This window comes from Amblyomma americanum, chromosome 4, assembly GCF_052857255.1.
Source record: "Amblyomma americanum isolate KBUSLIRL-KWMA chromosome 4, ASM5285725v1, whole genome shotgun sequence".
Lineage (NCBI taxonomy): Eukaryota > Metazoa > Arthropoda > Arachnida > Ixodida > Ixodidae > Amblyomma > Amblyomma americanum.
In genome coordinates this window covers 151,176,013-151,195,722 of record NC_135500.1, presented here as the reverse complement: position 1 = coordinate 151,195,722, position 19,710 = coordinate 151,176,013, and the positions used below count along the sequence as shown (strand labels likewise).

At 44.9% G+C, this 19,710-nt stretch overlaps 1 protein-coding gene across 1 annotated transcript; it reads left to right on the top strand.

Annotated features, from left to right (window-relative positions):
- The first annotated feature begins 15,017 nt into the window (after positions 1-15,017).
- LOC144129877 (uncharacterized) lies at positions 15,018-19,050 on the top strand. Its single transcript, XM_077663937.1, is given in 5 exon segments — positions 15,018-16,142; positions 16,298-17,298; positions 17,480-17,709; positions 18,338-18,722; positions 18,724-19,050. Coding segments are annotated over 5 exon segments (2,841 nt in total). The 5' UTR covers positions 15,018-15,244.
- The last annotated feature ends 660 nt before the right edge of the window (positions 19,051-19,710 follow it).

The window sequence follows — 19,710 nt, the reverse complement described above, 5'->3', positions numbered from 1 at the left end:
GTCCTCAAGATCGAAGATGGCCTTAGTGCAATGTACGTCTCAAATCCATTTTCGTGCCCGTCCGTCCTGCTACGCGGCGAGTGTCTCGGTCGTATTGAAGAACTTGATCCCGCGCTTGTAAATACTCTTCCTGCAACGCCTACTTCATTAGACGTTAATGTGCTCAGCTCTTGCGATACAGCGACCGCTTCGACACCACCCGATGTTCTTCAACAAGCTATTGACGCAGATCTCCCACCCGCACAACGCGATCAACTCGCTGCTCTTCTACAGAACTTCACTTCTGCCTTCGACCTTCCTCACACTGCTCTGGGTCGCACGTCTGTCGTTACGCACGCAATCGACACTGGTACAAACGCACCTTTACGACAGCGTCCTTATCGCGTGTCGGCCTCTGAGCGCCAAGTCATTGCTGACAACGTGGACGACATGCTTCGCCGGGGCGTCATACAGCCATCTAACAGTCCATGGGCTTCTCCGGTTGTTTTGGTCACCAAGAAAGATGGTTCCATCCGGTTTTGCGTCGATTACCGTAGGCTTAACAAAATCACGCGCAAAGATGTCTATCCTTTGCCGCGAATCGACGACGCCTTGGACTGTTTACAGGGAGCCGAGTATTTCTCCTCTTTGGATTTGCGCTCCGGCTACTGGCAGGTACCGATGGCTGATAATGACCGCTCGAAAACTGCCTTTATAACACCGGATGGATTATACGAGTTCAACGTTATGCCCTTTGGCCTCTGCAATGCCCCGGCTACTTTCGAGCGCCTGATGGACACTGTTCTTCGTGGACTCAAGTGGCAGACCTGTCTTTGTTATCTGGACGACATCGTAGTTTTTTCTGCCGACTTTTCTTCTCACCTTCTCCGCCTAAAGGATGTCCTCACGTGTCTCGCCGGCGCTGGGCTTCAGTTGAATTTGAAGAAGTGCCACTTTGCCGCTCGAAAACTCACAATTTTAGGCCACGTAGTTTCTAAGGACGGCATTCTTCCCGACCCCACCAAACTTCGCGCAGTTGCAGAGTTCCCGAAGCCAACCTCCCTGAAGCAGCTTCGGAGCTTTATCGGCCTCTGCTCCTACTTTCGACGTTTCATCTTGAACTTCGCCTCTATCATCGCTCCTCTGACCCAGCTCCTTGCCGGCAGCTCCGACCTTTCCGCCTGGACTCCAGCCTGCGATAAAGCCTTTGACACTTTACGCCGCCTTTTGGTTTCGCCGCCCATTCTACGCCACTTTGATCCGGCTGCGCCTACGGAGATCCACACTGATGCCAGCGGTATTGGGCTTGGTGCCGTCCTTACCCAACGTAAGCCTGGTTACAGCGAGTATGTTGTGGCATACGCCAGCCGAACATTGACAAAGGCAGAATCTAATTATTCAGTCACAGAAAGGGAATGTTTGGCCATTATTTGGGCTATCGGAAAATTTCGTCCTTATGTGTATGGTCGACCGTTTTACGTTGTGACCGATCACCACGCTTTGTGCTGGCTTGCCTCTCTGAAAGACCCATCCGGTCGCCTTGCTCGCTGGGCTCTTCGTCTCCAGGAGTTTGACATTCATGTCATTTATCGATCAGGGCTGAAGCATACGGACGCGGATGCTCTTTCCCGCTCGCCATTGCCTAGAGATAATTCGTCTGACCACGTCTGTGCCTACGATATGTCGACTCTTACAACTATCGACATGGCTACCGAGCAGCGGAATGACCCCTGGATCAATGCACTTTTGAATTTTCTCTCAAGTCCTACTCCCGGTCATTCCTCCAAAGCGCTCGTCCGCCAAGCACACCACTTCTCCATTCGTGACGGTCTTCTCTATCGCCGCAATTATTTGCTTGATGGACGGAAGTGGCTTCTAGTCATCCCGCGTCATCTCCGCGCCGACATTTGTGCTGCGTACCATGGTGACCCACAATGTGCTCACGGTGGCGTATTGAAAACCTACACACGCCTACGTCTGCGATTTTACTGGCGTGGAATGTACCGCTTCGTAAGACATTTCGTGCGCGCTTGCGAATCTTGTCAACGCCGAAAAACTCCTCAGAAGTCCTCTGTTTCGTTGCAGCCGTTACCCTGCCCTGCTCGTCCGTTTGACCGCGTTGGCATAGATCTCTATGGCCCTCTTCCGACTACTCCTGCTGGAAACCGGTGGATTATTGTGGCAGTAGACCATCTGACTCGCTACACTGAAACATCACCGTTACCCTCTGCCTCTGCAAGAGACGTTGCTTTGTTCATTCTCAACAACTTGATTCTTCGCCACGGGACTCCGAAGGAACTGCTCAGTGACCGCGGACGCGTTTTCTTGTGCGACGCTCTCGAGGCCCTACTGAAAGAATGTCGCATCATTCATCGCACCGCTACTTCTTACCACCCTCAGACGAATGGCCTGACAGAACGCTTCAACCGTACTCTGAGTGACATGCTGGCCATGTACGTCAACGACGCTCATTCCAACTGGGACCACGTTCTTCCCTTCGTAACCTACGCGTACAACACTGCGATACAGACCACCACTGGATTCTCTCCCTTTTTTCTTCTTTACGGGCGCGAGCCAACCTGCACAATGGACGCGCTTTTTCCCTACCGCCCTGATGTTTCTGAATCGACGCCACTCTCGGACGCCGCCCAGTATGCAGAAGAATGCCGTCAGCTCGCTCGTTCGCTCACAAAGGAAAATCAATGGCAACAAAAACACCATCGTGACACTGGTGAGGCGCCTTCATATGCGCCCAACTCCCTGGTGTGGCTCTGGGTTCCTGCCACAACCGCCGGCCTGTCAAAGAAGCTTCTTGCTCGGTATCACGGTCCATACCGAGTGCTTCAAAAAACATCTCCTGTGAACTACGTAGTTGAGCCCGTTACGCCATCTGCGGACTTGCGTCGCCGTGGACGCGAAATAGTTCATGTGGACCGAATCAAGCCCTACTACGATCCGTCTGTCCTTTCGGCACCATGAGTCGCCAGGATGGCTCCTTCTCTGCCCGGGGGGGAAACTGTAGTGTGGTAATCTTCATCGATATAACCACTGACATGCGTCGCGTGCTGCCGCTCTCAAGGACGAAGAAGTTGTTCGCTGCCTTGCTCTTTCGCCACGCCTGACGCTTCGCTGCGAGTCTCCCCTGAGCGGCTGGAATCATCTGGGTTCACCGAATAAACACACCCCTACACTACAAAAGAAAAAGCTTGCTAAATATCAGAAGAATAGGCCATTGTCTCTGATGTTTCTATATCAGCACCTTAGAGTTTTCCAATATTCGAAATTTTTGTCCTTCAATGTTGGACATGTCCTTTTCTTTCTTTCTTTCTTTCTTTCTTTCTTTCTTTCTTTCTTTCTTTCTTTCTTTCTTTCTTTCTTTCTTTCTTTCTTTCTTTCTTTCTTTCTTTCTTTCTTTCCTTTCCTTCCTTCCTTCCTTCCTTCCTTTCTTTCTTTCTTTCTTTCTTTCTTTCTTTCTTTCTTTCTTTCTTTCTTTCTTTCTTTCTTTCTTTCTTTCTTTCTTTCTTCCTTTCTTTCTTTTTTTCTTTCTTTCTTTCTGCAAATGTTTACCGCCCAAGTAATTTTTATTGAACGGTGCCCACTTTTCGTTCATGACAATGCCTTATCTGCTCCCTGTCGTTTACTCATTGTATTCTCAATAAAAGTTCCCAACTGCTCCACATCGTGAAAATTACTCACACAACGCTGCCCCTTCACTTACCTGGCCATCGTTCCTCCTTTGCCGGCTATTCCGTATCTAATCTCTGTCTTTTCTTTCTCTCTCTTCCTATAAGCAATTTTGGGAGTTGCACTCCACTCCTTGGGAACTTTGCCGCTCGTTGTCTCAAGCAAGGTGCTTGCAATGTGCTATTATGGCAGCTGTTTCCTAAACGACCGGAAGGCCTAATGGCGCTAATAGAGTTGATGAGGCCACCTAGTCTTGTTTCTCGCTGTAGGGCGCGTTTTCAGCGCACGAGGTCATGAAATCATTTAAGAACAAAAGGGGAAGATAAGAAATTTGAAGCTAGTGGATTAGAAGTGGCGGGGAAAAGCGTGAGCTCTATGAAAGTCATGCTAGCGATCATGTGAATAACGTAGCGAACACCGTAGAGATTTGCGGTAATGATATGGAGGCGATAATTGGGCGCGAAAATATTCACTAAAAGCGGTAGCTCTGCCATTTTTCTTTTCTCATAAAAGAGCACCATGGATGGCCGCTTAAGACGGCGGTAATCATAACTATTTCATTCTAGCGTCGCTGGCTTTGAGAGTGATATCGAGATGCAGTTTTCTCTATGACGGCTTTTTTTTTGGTAACAAGTAAGGCCCTCCTTTCGGCTTTTTTGAGTCTGAAGTGTTGGCGGTGGAGTCAAATAGGTGCGGAAGAGAGATAAATTGAGTTCAGGCATAGTATTCACACGTTGCACGCCTTTTCATGGACATGTTAGTTCTCTTAAAATCTTGCTGAAAAAGTCTCCAAATCTGAAGCATATATTCATCAGCGGAAAAAGCCGGTAAAGGAGTAAAAGCAGTTGCTCGAGTGCGTGTAAATCATTAAAGGTGAAAGAAAGCTTTCAATTATGGCAGCTGGAACCGCTTATCTTAATCTTCGTCTAATTAATTTTTAGAGACCTTGAAACTGCGCAGCTATTGAAAAAATACGAAACAAAGGAGCGTTACAATTTACACTAGCCTTTTTCCAGTCGCATATCATAAATGATCACATTCGTTCTCAATTTTTCATACTGCACGACCAGTGAAGGGTCCTGCCAGAGGGGCACCAGTTTGAACAGTAAACAACAAAGATGAACAGAGCATAACTTCAGCAATAGAACAGGTGAACACACGGCCTGCTCTAAAGCATGAGTGCAAGTAAAAAAAAGTTATTATAAGTCGTTCCACTCAGTTATGATGCGGCAAAAAAAGTAAATTTGAATTGTGCTGATTCATGGAAAGTATGGTGTTAGTGATTCTGGTTGCCTATTTCTGGTTGACCTACACTTCAGCGGTGTAAGAGACAAATGGGGAGCTGCAGACAGCTTGTTCGTGTTGAGAAGACAAAGATATTTGAGCTTATCGGTTTTGTGCTGAGTTGGGAGGGATGGTATGCGATGTTGAAGCATCAGATATCTCGGTGAGTGAGCGGTGAGCGGTGCTATATTTAGAATATAAGCACTGAACAGCTTGAAGTTGAATTTTTTCCTGTGCATTATTGTTAGTTTTGTTTTGTGGAGCTCACCGAGAGTATACGCGTATTGTAGCTTTGGTCTAACCGTGGTGGTATCAGCCAATAGTATAACGGTAGCAGAGGCTTCTTTTACTACATGTCTCAAGAAAAAAAAAATTAATGGCGGAAGCAAGAAAAACAGGCTTTTTGTTAGTGCTGCTCCAACTTACTTGTAGTATTGAACTTATGAAAGGTATTGTGCTGGGAGGCTGTAGAAGGAAGCATACTTACTTTTTTTTGTAATTCACATAACCACTGATTAGTCAGAATCAAGCTTCATTACCCATTTTTCGCCCGACTCAATAGTAATACGTAAGTTAAAAATAAGTAAAACCTGATTTTCTGAAACCTTAATTTGAGTAAACAAAGAACAAATAACAGCAAACACTCCGAACAGAAGAGCATAAGTGGTGCTATATGTAATGCCGTTAATATAGATAAGGAATAAGAATGGCCGAATTCTAACGAATGCTAATGTTGAGACATATGTAAGATTTGCAAGTGATAGTGAACAGCATGCGCCTCGTATCAACAGGTTGGTGTGCGTCACCTGCACTTGTATGAAGGAGAAGGCTCTTCAGAGCCATCTCTGGTACATTTCTAAACTTTGATATCTCGGGCGGGCACTGGAAAATAAAATGCGGAAAGACCAAAAGCCTGCGTCTTGCATTTAACTATTTGTGTGCATGCACGCCTTCATGTACGCACAAATAACCCCCGTAACAAAATAGTGAACAAACCAGCCAAGAAAAAAATAATAATAATAATAATAATAATTGGTTTTTTGGGGAAAGGAAATGGCGCAGTATCTGTCTCATATATCGTTGGACACCTGAACCGCGCCGTAAGGGAAGGGATAAGACAGGGAGTGAAAGAAGAAAGGAAGAATTAGGTGCCGTAGTGGAGGGCTCAGGAATAATTTCGACCACTTGGGGATCTTTAACGTGCACTGACATCGCACAGCACACGGGCGCCTTAGCGTTTTTCCTCCATAAAAACGCAGCCGCCGCGGTCGGGTTCGAACCCGGGAACTCCGGATCAGTAGTCGAGCGCCCTAACCACTGAGCCACCGCGGCGGGTAGAAAAAAATTGAAATTTCAAAAATGGAAGGTGAGAAATGAAAAATCAAAGAACAAAAATAAAAAGGAACTGCGAGAGCATGAATCAGGTGCATTGGAAAGAAAATATTCGGTGAAAACTGCGATACCCCATTCAAGAATTATAAAAATGAGAAGCTGCTGTCTGTGTCGCTGATTGCAGCAGCTGGACAACATGGCGACTAGTAAGACGAAGGAGGCTGGTCCTTCGAAGGATCTGTACAACAGAGAAAGACGTCATAGCCTCCGGCCGGCTTTCGCTTCCTACAGCGACATATTTACCCGGCAAAACTAACTAGATATTCGGAGCACTTGCTTACCAACAAAATGTATTTATTGACACAGTACCTGCTGACTTACTGCATTGCCTTTACAGAAATGACTTTCTTGGCAGAAGGCGACCTCCTATTGGAACTTCTCTCTGAAAAATAAGCCGGAAGAGACAAACAAAAACTTCGTCATGGCAAAGCTGGCCGCATTAATGCTCCATCGATATATCTCGCCTCCAAGCTGCTAACTTCAATCTCAGCTTCATTCATTTATTAAGCCTGTGAACCTGGGCGCTTGGTCCTCGGAGAGCAGGCCGGGACTTAACGCCCGCGATAAGCCACTATCACTGCAAAGTTTACTGGTTCCACCTAGATAAAAGACCTAGGCAGCAGTATATTGCTTATAGTCAAACAAAACTGCCAATGTCCTTTTTTCAGCGACAGCTCTGAACTGCCTGTTCTAGTAATAGTAGTAGTAGTAGTAGTAGTATGCTGTCGTATTCGGCGTAACGGGGGGGGAGGGGGGTTCCTTTGTGAATCACTGTGGGAGTGGTTACACTGGAAGGAAGAGTTTGCGTCAAGAGTAGATGAATCTCCAACCGGCGGATGGTTACCGTCGAGTGAGGAGGGTATGGCGACAGGATAAGAGGGCACAGCAAGTGAGTGGTTGGCAAGAGAACCACATAGAAGGTATTAAGCCCCCGAGGAGGAGAATCGTACAGATGGAGGAAGATGCAATGGCGACAGCGGAGGAATTGCAAATCGGAGGAATGTTAACATGCAAGGAAAAGGATGTGACGAAAGCATATCGAAGCTTAGCTGGAGTGTGGCTACCGTGGAATGAGGAAGTCATGGCAAAAGTATAGAGGTGGAAGCATAGGGTGGCGGCCTATGTGACCAACTTGAGGATATTTACCCTGCAAGGAGTAGGAGGATTGAGTGTGGTCGTGAAAGGAAGAGGGTATGGTGACAGCTTATGAAAGTGTAACAGGCAGGTGGTTTCCACGGGAGCCACCCAGAGGGTGGATATTATGAAAGGAGGGGGGAGTGCATGGCGAGACCGGAGGAATGTAGTACGGAATGTAGCTCCTGTGCAACGCGCCGCGCGCCTGAGCTGTGGGCTTTATAATATGTTGGGAAAGCCAAAAAGATCAATCTCGAACTATCCAGGTATTTTTCTCTATCTCATCACATACAAAGATCTCTAGACCTTACCGGTGTGGCTTAATTTTGCGTTACGCAGTGGAAACAAGCATGCATTTTTTTAAAAACCAAAGTCAACAGACGGGCTTGAATTAGGTAATATGTGAAATTTTTCACCGACTTAAGGAATAAAATAAATATACAGAAATATTTGGGCGCCATATTGTTTTCTAAAACGAATTGGTTGTAATTTTTTCGCGAGGAAATACGTAATCACCAGGATTTCCTAGTTGCGTCCGCAAACCTTCTTTCATAATGTACTCCGCACATTAACAAAATAAAGCATTTTCAAGGAGTGCCATATTTATGCTAGGTCTTTGTCATAAATCTAAAGATGCTACAAAAAAAGGTAACACTATGTTGTCCAGTGAAACAGGTAGTAACTGTCTCTATTAACTGGCAGTAGTAATGTGCGGGCTAATTACATTTAGCACCTCTTGAAATGGGAAGTAACCACGCCAGAAAAACAGTAGCAAGCAATGCATTTTCTCTTCTGACATTTGAGTCCGAAATCCTTGTGTAGTTTATGACCCCAACAATCTTCGCAATGCTGCATTCTCATCCAGCAACTGCATTCTTGAAATCACGTTGGTAACGCAACAACGGACCGTTTTTCGTAGTAGTGTTTGGTAAAAACCGATGGTTCTTGCTCAAGAAATCTATTAGCAGCTTTTGGCATTTCCTCCTAGGTTATGACTAAGCTGTATGGGTGTGGTGTGTAAGTGAGCTATTTTTCCGAAATTAAAAGAGATATACGTTCAATATCATCAGCGACTCACATCAATAAGAGCTAGTAGTCGTGCTCTCTCCAGCGCTCGTACACCTTGCCCTAAACAGCGCGCAACTGTAGCGTAGTAATCATTCAAGGCAAATACAGCAAATCAGCAACTCTACGAGACAGACCCAAAGCGCCGGAAACGGGTAAATCAAAAATCAGAAAGCGCCATGTAACCGCTACATGCTCAATGTGCGCGATAGAATATGCATTTTTCAGTCTTGTGTACTTCTCATATCAAAATCTCGGTTAGGGCGAGTCCTTGAAATCCGTCGAGCTAAATTATGGCCCTTAAATATGAACATGCGAAAGCATGCAAATATGCGTTTGACGCGGCAATCAGATTTCAAAAACGCTTTACCGAGAAACTGTTTCTGTCACAAGAGCTCTGTGCATTCTTTTCTACGTCCGACGAACTAAAAACCGAAAGGCAGTAGCGAGCAACCAGAGGCCGTAATCAGGTACTAAACGCAGATATTTACGTTTACCTCCAAGTTGATAGTGTATATTTACTGCCAAAGTAGAGACAAGAAGCCAAATTTTGTAACAGCTGCGCTTACTTTTTTGTACAGTTTTTGCGTGTACCTCCTCAAAAATATCGATGGTAAAATTAAAATTTACTTTAATCGCACCTGAAGACCGCGTGGAAGCGCATTCGTAATGTTTTTTAGGTGCGTCACACATTCTTAGGCAGTGTGGTCTATTTTCCAGCACTATACTTAGGCCCTTAGGGAACTATGAAGATATTAAAGTTTTCAGATATGGTAACCTTACTTATGACTGAGACTGAGATTTTTATGTTTAGTTGTAAGGCCAATGCACCACTGTACAGCTCTTGGGAAGAATATTGAGGTTGGGAACTTCTCACGCACCTTGTACTCTAGCAAATAACAGCTGTGTTGTGATGCACTCCTGTAATCTTAGACGAATTCGAGAAAAAGTTACTTAAACCTACTGTTCCTGAGAACTCATACATGCGAAAAGTATCTGCGTCAGAGAGCATCTAAAAGGTCGGAAATAAATGGTAAATAGATTGTCCTTCTCACTATTAGTGCACTATGTTTGCTTAGAACTTAAACATGCTGACAGCAGTCGTTTTCTGCAAAACCCACTTCCATCAGAGGTGATGTGGCTAAGAATAAATCATAGGGACAGCGGGCTCGAAGTGTCATTTCATTTGCTCGTATCTAAATTCGAACATGCTGTGCATAATAATTAGTGCTCCTTTTGAACCCGCGTTCCAAGCTCGACCGTATCGGAGAAGCAACCCACCCGTACCTATCACTCATTTACCCTGGCTTTGCTAACGACGGGTGGTCCTGTTGGAACGGTTTGGGCTATTCTCCTTTCAAAAACGTCCCGTCCGATTTTCAAACCCTACTTCATTCTCTTCATTTATCATTGTTGGCGTCTGCGGTCTCCTGTGACAAATTAGGTGCGATGAACGCCCTCTCAGTTCATTAATCAGTGCCTTTCTTTCCCAGAGAAAAGGTCGGCGCATACTCCTACGTAAGCTTTGGCTTTTAATATTTCAACTTTGGCTCAGGAAACCTTGTTTCATTACTAGAAATTTTCTTCTCAGCTTGATGAACATTTAGGCAGTAGAGGTAGCAGTACTGCTTCACCACGTACTTTCTCACGCGCTCATTGTTTTAAAGCTAGCATTCCTCTTTATGCGGTGTGCCGGCTGTCAACAGAACTGCTCGGTGACCTTTAATGAGAGCTTCGCTTCGATTTTTTTTGCTCTACGCTGGAATCAGTTCCTCCGTTTTGTAGCTTTTAAAGGAGTGGTGGATAATCAGAAAACAATGTTCAAGTTTTAATTGTTTGTTTCTGTCTGTCTCGCTTTCACGCTGAAACGATTAGAAAAAATATAGGCATTGCATTTGGGTTCATGCCTAATTTTTGTGTGGTTTAGTTTGCATTCTTTTCCGGCGAGTTCCAAAGCACAGGTTATTTGATGAGTTCTTGCTTCACTTTCATTTTTCAATTTGCCCATCAGAACCTTCGCTCGTGAGAACATTCATTGTTAAGAAACTCGCTTATCTTTAGAGGGCACAATCGTTACAACCGAGAAAAAGGAGTCGCATAAATAAGATTTCTTTTAAATTGACAGAAGTTACATTTCAGAATAACACTTGCCAGATGGCACATAATGAGTCCTGGGCATGCTACAGCTCAAAACATTATATATATATATATATATATATTATATATATATATATATATATATATATATATATATATATATATATATATATATATATATATATATATATATATATATATATCACTTTTTCGTATGTCACCTGGATCATGAAGGTTAGAATGAGTGCTTCTTTTAAGGGGAGGGGGAGGGAGCGGGAGACGCTTTTATCTTTTGTTTGCGCTATCTGTCCCCGGATTTGTTGCGATATTTTTTTTTGGCACCGAACTTCTTCAGAATGATGTATATCTGTATTTTATATCCGTATCGCAATGACTTATTGCTACCAAAATGGTATCTTCTCCTTGACGGAGTCCCCGCGAAATACATCTGGCATGCTGATCACAAAACACTGCTTTGAGATTTCTTAAATTAGAATTGTCACAATCGCTAGGAATAACTACATTTTGAACATTATTGTTAGGATTAAAGCTGAACAAATACTCAAAATAAGCTCTCACGAAACGCTCACTCAAATAGAAACAGCAGGCCAGCATAAACACCGATACAGGAGCGAAATTGATCGATCTCTGCAACAACGTGTGACTGATTGAACCATTTTCTTGATTGAAACAAAGAGTCATTACGTGCACATTGCTCGAAACGTCTGCGCGGGCACATTTCATCTCAGAGTGTGAGTACACATAAGCAATTGGCTTTAAATGTTTTGCGCGGAAAACCTGTCTAAACGTTTAACAATATGATGCAGCCGCTTCAATGGTATTTGTTTTATTAATATTTTTCCCAGTTCTGTAAAGCCGAACGGGCGTGCATTCCTTGCCCAACGCAGCTAGCCTGTGAGCCAATAAGTGATATTTTTCTTAGCACCCGCGCAAACATGCATACCAGCCTCAGATATTTAAAAATGCGAAGCATCTTTACGAACTATAAATAATGGTCTGCTTTATTCTCACTATTCGTATTAGAAAGTGAGGGTAAAAATTGTGCAGAGCATTTCTGTCATCTGAACGTCTACATTTTATGAAACATTCATTTCATAGCTGTAAATTTCATGGCCATGTCTATATTTCACTTAGAAGATTGCTACACTATATCTGTTTGCCCGTTATCTGTTCGTTGCGAACTTAAATGCTCTGCTTATGCATTCTCTGTTTTCCTAGTCATTTTTCCTATTACTTCTCGATCACAGCCTATTATCTTGCAGTTCTCCTCACACTAGCTGTCCAGCTAAAAAAACTGTGTTGAAATAGATAGAGTGCATTAGAGGAGGGAAGCGATGTGAGTGCTGTTGAGGAGCACAGGGCACAAATCAAAATTTATTTTTCGCTTTTGGAAACCAAAACATCAGTAAGGACTAATATCATAACTTTTTTTTAAATATTAGCTCCAGGATTGAAGTGACATTCCTGAAGTTGTAGATTGCAGTAGAAAACACCTGGCTGAAATGCTTCAACCCAGGCACCATTTGCTCATCATCTTTTGACTGGCTTAAAAGAAAGGACGCCAATTATTAACGTTGTCACGTGATGGCAGTGCGCCTTCAGCATTCCAAGATACGTCTTTGAGAAGAGCATCAGCTCTTTTCCGGAGTTCTGTCCCCGAAATGGCTTAAAATTAAAGCGCGAGATGTCTGTCGAGCGTCAATTGTGTATAATATGAATGCCATTGCATTTAAAATCCACTGTGTGCGACACGAGCTGCGTCTCGTCCAATCTGCAGATAAAATTCTTTGAACACTGCCCAACTCAACCACTTAATTATCGCTGAGGCAACAAAATGCTATTTTCTGAGCAAAATATATGATCCTCGCCCTTGCGACCCAAATGTAAACACTGTAGTGCAGAAGTGCTGACTACATTCACTACGACATCGTGTAAGAACCATGAATGGCATCGACACATCTGAACGGACTCATTACGATATCCTGCTTCAGTCTTATTTACAGAACACGCTACTAATATTAATAACAAGGAGAAACAGGCAATGGTAACCTTGGAGAGCTCGTTTTTGCTGACGCGTGTTAAATCTTCGTCTTCTTGCATTCCTTGAGCCGTTGCGTATTTTCTTCTTGATTTTATACATATGTCTGCGTCTTGTTCTTAACACGCGGCACATCCACGGCAAGAACAAATTCACACACGTGCACACTATAAGCACATAAATAGCAAAGGATTTAATGATCGGTGAAGCTGCGTTTCTGCATCGCTAGGTCCAGTGAAACATCGCTTACTGGCGTCGTCCGAAGCCACGCTCTTTTTTGTCGTCATTGTCCGTGACGTTTAGGTAATGATTCATGACTCGTGGTTTATAAGGGCACTATCATGCAGTTTCTTGCTGCAGCGGCAGAGAAGATGGATAGCCCAAAGTTACAGTCAGATGAAGAGCTTCATGAACGTCGCCGCAAACACGTGGCCAAAAAGCGACGACAACATGAAGATCAGAAGTTAGCATCTATGATAGAGAGGAACAACGATATTGGTGATAGGATCGTTATGTGTGATCTCCCGACGTCTAGATGAGATTGGGGCTGGAACAAGGAGTTAACGTCCAGAGCTGCTGTAAGTAAGGGCGACATTACCTCATTTTCTGTTCATTTCCCCTGTACTTCGGGAGCCACGCATAAACGACACCTCGACATCCAGGGTTACCACCCCAGCCGACCACTGGACACTCGAACCTGGAGCCATGAGCCCCAATACCGGGCCTTGTTGGCATTCATAGCCGACACCGGTCTGCACGGGTACATATAATTATCTTATTCTGATGGGCATATTTTCACAATTAAAGAAAAAGTAAGGGGTCCACCAAACGCGATAATGCCTCTGGGGTATACATCAGTGGGAGGACGGGTTTAGGCAATAAATAGTAATGAAATTCGCAACATTTTTGGTCAGGATGGCTTTTTTTTGTTTCAAGGCTTCATCGAAATGCAGTTAATAACGCTCAGTACAGGACTCTAATTTCCTGCTGAGCACTAGAGTTTCGTTATTATCATCGTTAAACGACCATTAGAGATAGGTTCAAATAAAACTCTTGTTTTTGCTGGAGTGTTCATGGTGAGAACAAGATGAAGACGGCACGACCAAGGGGACGCTGGCCCTGTTGTTTTTGTGTCTTTTCTGTCACCTGGACTCTCGTCCTCTCACAGAAACAGATTCTGGGGCCTTGGTATAATCCATCACAAAGGAAGGCGGTGAAGGCGCTCCTGAAGTTTTCAAAGGACTCGGGGTTGAGTTCCCGATTATAAACTTCGCGCTTTAAGTGTGCGCCCTCTGGGGACAGACTCGGTGGACTAGTGATTAGACTTTCCTTGCTGCTCTTTATTTCCTTTTTTCCTTTTGTTCCCCTCCCCACGTGTAGGGTAGCTTACTGGGCATCGCCTGGTTAACCTCCTTGCATTTCCGTCCTTCTGTTTCCCTCTCTCTTTCTCTCTCTCTCTTTCACTATGAACCACCTAGCGCAAACAAAAGTTTTACGTTCTTCGACATTGGGCCATTTTCTTCTTCGAACCTTCCGCAAGCCTGTCTTTGCTCCTGTCTTTGCTAGTCACGCCGTCTTCACATTACAACTTTGGAAAGGCAAAGCCTGTTTTTCGTTACCGCCCGCGTACAATAATGTTGCTTCAAAACCGATACGATTCTGTAGACAGAAGTTCGCACTAGTAGTCTTTGGCAGCTTTCGGACCCACTGTACAATTTAATATACAAGTGGTTGGCTGTTCCAAATAGCGACGCTTGTACGCCACAGCTACAGCAGCTAATCGTATCGAGCCGGCTAAGGATTTTCTTCTGTGTTTGCCTCAACTAATGCTTATGCGTTTGGCTCAGTTTACCCTCCTCACTCCCATGAGCTATGTTCGTTGCAGATTTTATGCTTTTTATCTTCATTTCTGCTCTCTCTTTTGATATATATTTCATAGGTAAGCCAGTTTGCAGCGGACGGCGAAAGAAAATAGGAAGTCGGGGCACAAAATAAATTAAGCTTGTAAATACCGGGCCCTCCCTAATTAAACGAAAATAATCATCCCATCGGCAAACATGCCCTTTTCGGAGCTTTGGGCTGATCTCCTACCAGATTAGCTCTTTCGTGTTCGACACGGACTCGGTGTTTTCAGTTATTTTAGCGATAGCTACACTACGCCAGCCACTTCGCGAGGTCAGCGTGGCTGCGCGCTGAGCCCTGGCGCCACCGCTCCGCCAACTGTACGCATGCGCGGAGTGACGTCATAGCTCGCAGCTGGTGTGCGCGCCATGCGCCTCGCCGCTGCTACAGTGTACTAGAATAGGGGCATTGTGTTCAGGCGGCGGAGCGCGCCACGCACCGTCGTGAAGCCGGCAGCGTAGACAGGTCCCGGATGTATGTGGTGGCGCTGCAGTCGCACCGGCTGTACGGACGCGTTCTCCGTGTGTTGCGGCGGGTTGCAGCGTGCTTCTTGAGCTCCACCTTGCTTGTGAAGAAACGGGGTGTTTCGGCCGCACGGGCAGTGCTAGCAGTGTGATGTTTTGCTGCGGTGTTCGCGAGTGAGAGCCAATGCCTAATCGCCGACGGCAACGTCATTGCTTTGAGCCGGGGTGCGACACCGGCTACAAGTGGGCCCAAGGCGAGCAGCCTTCCCTCTTCGCCGTGCCGAAAGATGAAGGAAAAAGAAAGGTTTGGGAACGAAACCTGCATCGAAAAGATAAGGTCCTTGATGAAAGTTGCTCGGTCTGCGAGCGTCATTTCGATCCTTCTTGTATCCTACGGGATTACGTCCACATTATAGAGGGGAAAGAGGTACGCATTCCGCGAGGAAAGCCAGAGTTGCTGCCGGATGCCGTACCTACGCTCCTACCAAACACGCCGGGCTATTTATCGAAGAAGACGCCGACGCCTCGGGCGCCAAGAAAGCGGAAGAGCCCTACGGTGTGTTCTGCTGATCCCAAGAGGCCTTGTACTGAACAAAACAGTCACAATGACGCTGTAAAGGAACTCGCTTCACTTGACACGCCATATTTGCAAGGCGACGCACTTGAACCGCAGCTGTTTGAGGCAACCTCTGTGTTAGGCCTTCGCTCTCTCGATGTGCCTTCGGTGTACTGGAGTTCACACAACGTGCCGGGCCATAATGGATTTGTATACTGCAAGCTCATAATGTGCAAGTCCGAAGAAGTTGTCTGTGAAAGGGCGGTTATATTTACAGAGCACGACGGGCCTGAAGTCAAGTACACGGCGCATCTCTACGGCAGCATCGTCGAAAAGGGAACCATTCGGAGTCGTGAACAAGCAGCGGACGTTCTTTTTAGAACTGATTCGCATCGTGTCTGCCTTGGTGCCTTGCCAACGAGCCAGATGCCCAAGTCCAACTTAACAGAAGGCCTAGAGCAGCAGGTCACCATCCGTAATGGGGCATACTACAGCAAAAAATGCGCAGGAAAGGAACAATCTGAAGGTATGATTTTTTGTGTTCTGTGCGTAAAGAATATAAATGCACGCAAGCACATGATAATTTACAAAGTCATTTACTATGGTGTGTGCCATACTTTTTATAAAGTCAGACTAATTTCAATTCCCGGAATAAAGTTTTGTTTCACTTGCTCTTTGCAGGACAAGCATGCATCTCCTGCCGGTACACCAGAAAGGCACTTCAGTCACGAAAATCAAGGCTGAAGGGATTGATAAGAAAGCGCACCCGGACCACTGCTGCTAGACTCCGAGCAGCAGCACAAAAAAATAGGAGACTGTTTTCTCGCTGTGCGCGGTTAAAAGACCGGTTGAAGCAAATGCAGGAGGAGAACTCCCTAAAGCCTGAAGAAGTTTTACAGGAACAGATTGCATCCCTGCCTTTGAAACAGCAAGATTGTGTCCGACAGTGCTTTTCAGCTGCCAAGAAGAAAAGTGCGAAGGGTAATGTGTACTCAAAAGATTGGATCTTAGAATGTATCCTTATGAAGATGAAGAGTGCCAAACTCTACGAGCATTTGCGTAAGCACAATATTCTCTCACTTCCGAGCAAGAGCACACTGAAGCGTTACTTGAAGCTGTACAAGAGTGGCTTTGGCTTCAGCACTAAAATACTGAGACAACTGAAGCAGAAAACAAGACACATGAGCACATTTAGCAGGCGTGGAGGGCTCTTGGTCGATGAACTCAAACTGTCGGAGCACCTGAACGTGACGTCGTCCGGGCATATTGAGGGATTTGTCGACATGGGCTCTTTTACCGAAGGAGGAGAGAGCGTTCCCTGCGACCACGGGATGGTGGTAATGTTCATCCCCTTTACTGGGAAGTGGACGCAAATAATTGGTTGCTTTGCCACTCGAGGAAATGCGAAAGCGGAACTCCTTGCTAAAATAATAATAGAAGCAACAGTACTTGCTGAAGCCAGTGGACTTCTTGTTGATTTTATTACATCTGATGGAGCCTCATGGAACCGTCGCATGTGGAAGATCTTAGGAATTGGTGTGGAGTCAGGAAAGGTGACTTGCAAGTCTGAGCACCCTGTAGATCCTGCTCGTCACCTGCATTTTCTGTCTGACTTTCCCCACTTAATCAAGTGTGTCAGGAATACATTGCTCAGCCACCCACTGAACACTCCGAATGGGATGGTAAGTATTTTGTCTTCATAAGAAGTGTCACTTAAATTCGGTTTGTTCCTGACTATTGCCTTATTAATTGCTATTCGATTTCATGTCGACGGCTTATAATAACCTGCAGATTAATGTTGTTGAGTTGCACTGAGCGAGTGAGTATACATTAAACTCTTACTACTTACAACTATAATTTCAGGTTTCCATCCAACCTTTGAGGCAAGCGTTCAGAATTGACAGCGGGAACATCACTCTCAAGGCGATGCCCGGCCTCACGCTGGTACATCTGCAGCCGAATGGCTTTGAGAAAATGCGAGTGACCCTTGCATTTCAGCTGTTTGGGGACCGTGTTTTGAATGGTCTGAATTTCTACAAAGACACGTTGGAATCGTCGTGGGGGAAGATTGATGCAACGTTATCATTTTTCACGTAAGCAGAAATAACTATTAACGTTTCAGGACAAGTGAGCAGCGAGTACAAGTGAATTTCTTAAAGATGCACTTTACCATTGTGACATTCTGTCTTTGCTTCTTCTTTAATGTGGTCTGTTCATGTTCTCGTCCTTACTTTTCTTCACCGCAATGTTTCTGTCTAAAATAGGAAAACCTTTCAACTTCATGCATAATTATATTCTGTGCTCGTTGCAAAACATTCTTATGCTTGTCGAACCACAGCCCATTACTGAGGATCCCATGTGTTTGTGAATGTCGTTGATTGATTGATGGGGTTATGCACCACGAAGTGGCACAGTGGGCTTTGAGGAGCGCCGTAATCGAAAATTGTGGAATAATTTAGTCCACCTGAGATTCCTAACTGCACACAACAATATAAGCACATAGATGTTTGCAATGTGCCCCCATAAGAATATAACCGCCGCTGGATACCACTTCATGTTGAGCAACAGAAAACCGTAGCCAATGAACCACTGTGGTGGGTGAGCGCTGTTCAGAATTACCGCCTTCAGGAACGTGCATATCAACTGTGTTCCTAGTTTCCCTTACAAGCGTTGCAGATAAATGATAACTTTAGCCTATTTATGAACTTCGCACTGTTTCAGGGCTATCAACAAGCTGATCAAGATCATGACTTCTCGGTTCCCAGCCAAAGCCCTTCGTCCAGGATCCGAAAATGTGAAGACTCTGAAGGAATTCCTCGAGTTTTTGTCTCGCTGGGAATCACATGCAAAAGGAGTTGGCGGCTTCTTGAGCCAGTCGACGGCAGATGGGCTCCGTGTGACACTGTGCAGCACTTTGGCCTTGTTAGAGTATTTGGGGGGAGAGGGTTTTAAATACCTATTAACATCTCGACTAAGTCAAGATAAGTTGGAGAACTTCTTTGGTATTGTGAGGCAGTCGTGTGGATCCAACGACCACCCAACGCCATCTCAATTCTTGATTGTCGTCAACTGCCTGTCTTTCTATAACTTGGCAAAAGCAATGCAAACAGGCAACACTGAGGCCAATTAAATATTTGGTCTCGCTACTTCACTCACCTGATAAATCTGATATGGAAGGGAACGTTGCATCTCTTGATGAGTTAGTTGAAGCTGGAAATCTGACGGTGGTAGAACAAAGGCTAAACAGTACTCCAGCTGAGCACCGGGCTTACGTGGAGGAAAAGAGCGATGACCGCCTCGTTCATTACATGGCAGGGTATGTTGCGCGGAAATTTCTTACTCGCAACAAATGTGAGCACTGCCGCTCTCTTCTTTTGCAGAACTCAAATGTCAGCAGCAGAGTCTCAAAATTCACAGAAATTTGTGATAGGTGAGGCTTGCTGTATCCCTCCAAGTTGCTTTTTGAAGCAGTAAAGAAACTTGAGGGGATATTTACAATCTTATTCAGCCAAGAGGAGCTCTGCAGCGACAGCATAGTCGATGTCATGATTCTAGTGAAAGCCAAGTTTGGCTATGCCATAGGGTGCAAATTGCATGCTGATGATTTCACATCAGCAGTTGTGCGCTTTTATGTCTTAACAAGGCTGCACTTTTACGTTAAAGGTCTTAATCAGTCAAGAGAAGCACGACGAAAAAGGAAATTGCACTTGAAAGTTAGCCGTTGTTCTTAGCAGGCTTGTGCAACACATGCTGACGCTCCTTTGCGTTTTTTTTATCTAAATACACGGCTTTTTTTTGTGCATTCCAAAGCCAATTTTGTAAATATAATTCAAAAATGAATTAAGGAATTCATTTAAGCACATTAATTCCGCTGTAGGTCTCCGTTGTTTGGATTGGAATGTACTCGCTCTTTTTCTGTGTTTAATCCCTTTTACTTGGCCTCTTTCCTACCTGTTTTATTCCTTTCATTCAAATGTGTGATGTTGGTGTGTCTCAGACTCGTACATGAGCCTGACGTTGGGGAGCTCTTCATGACGTAAATAAAAGTCACGAATAAACTGTGCAAATCCAGTCATTGCGGGTAATTCGCGAAA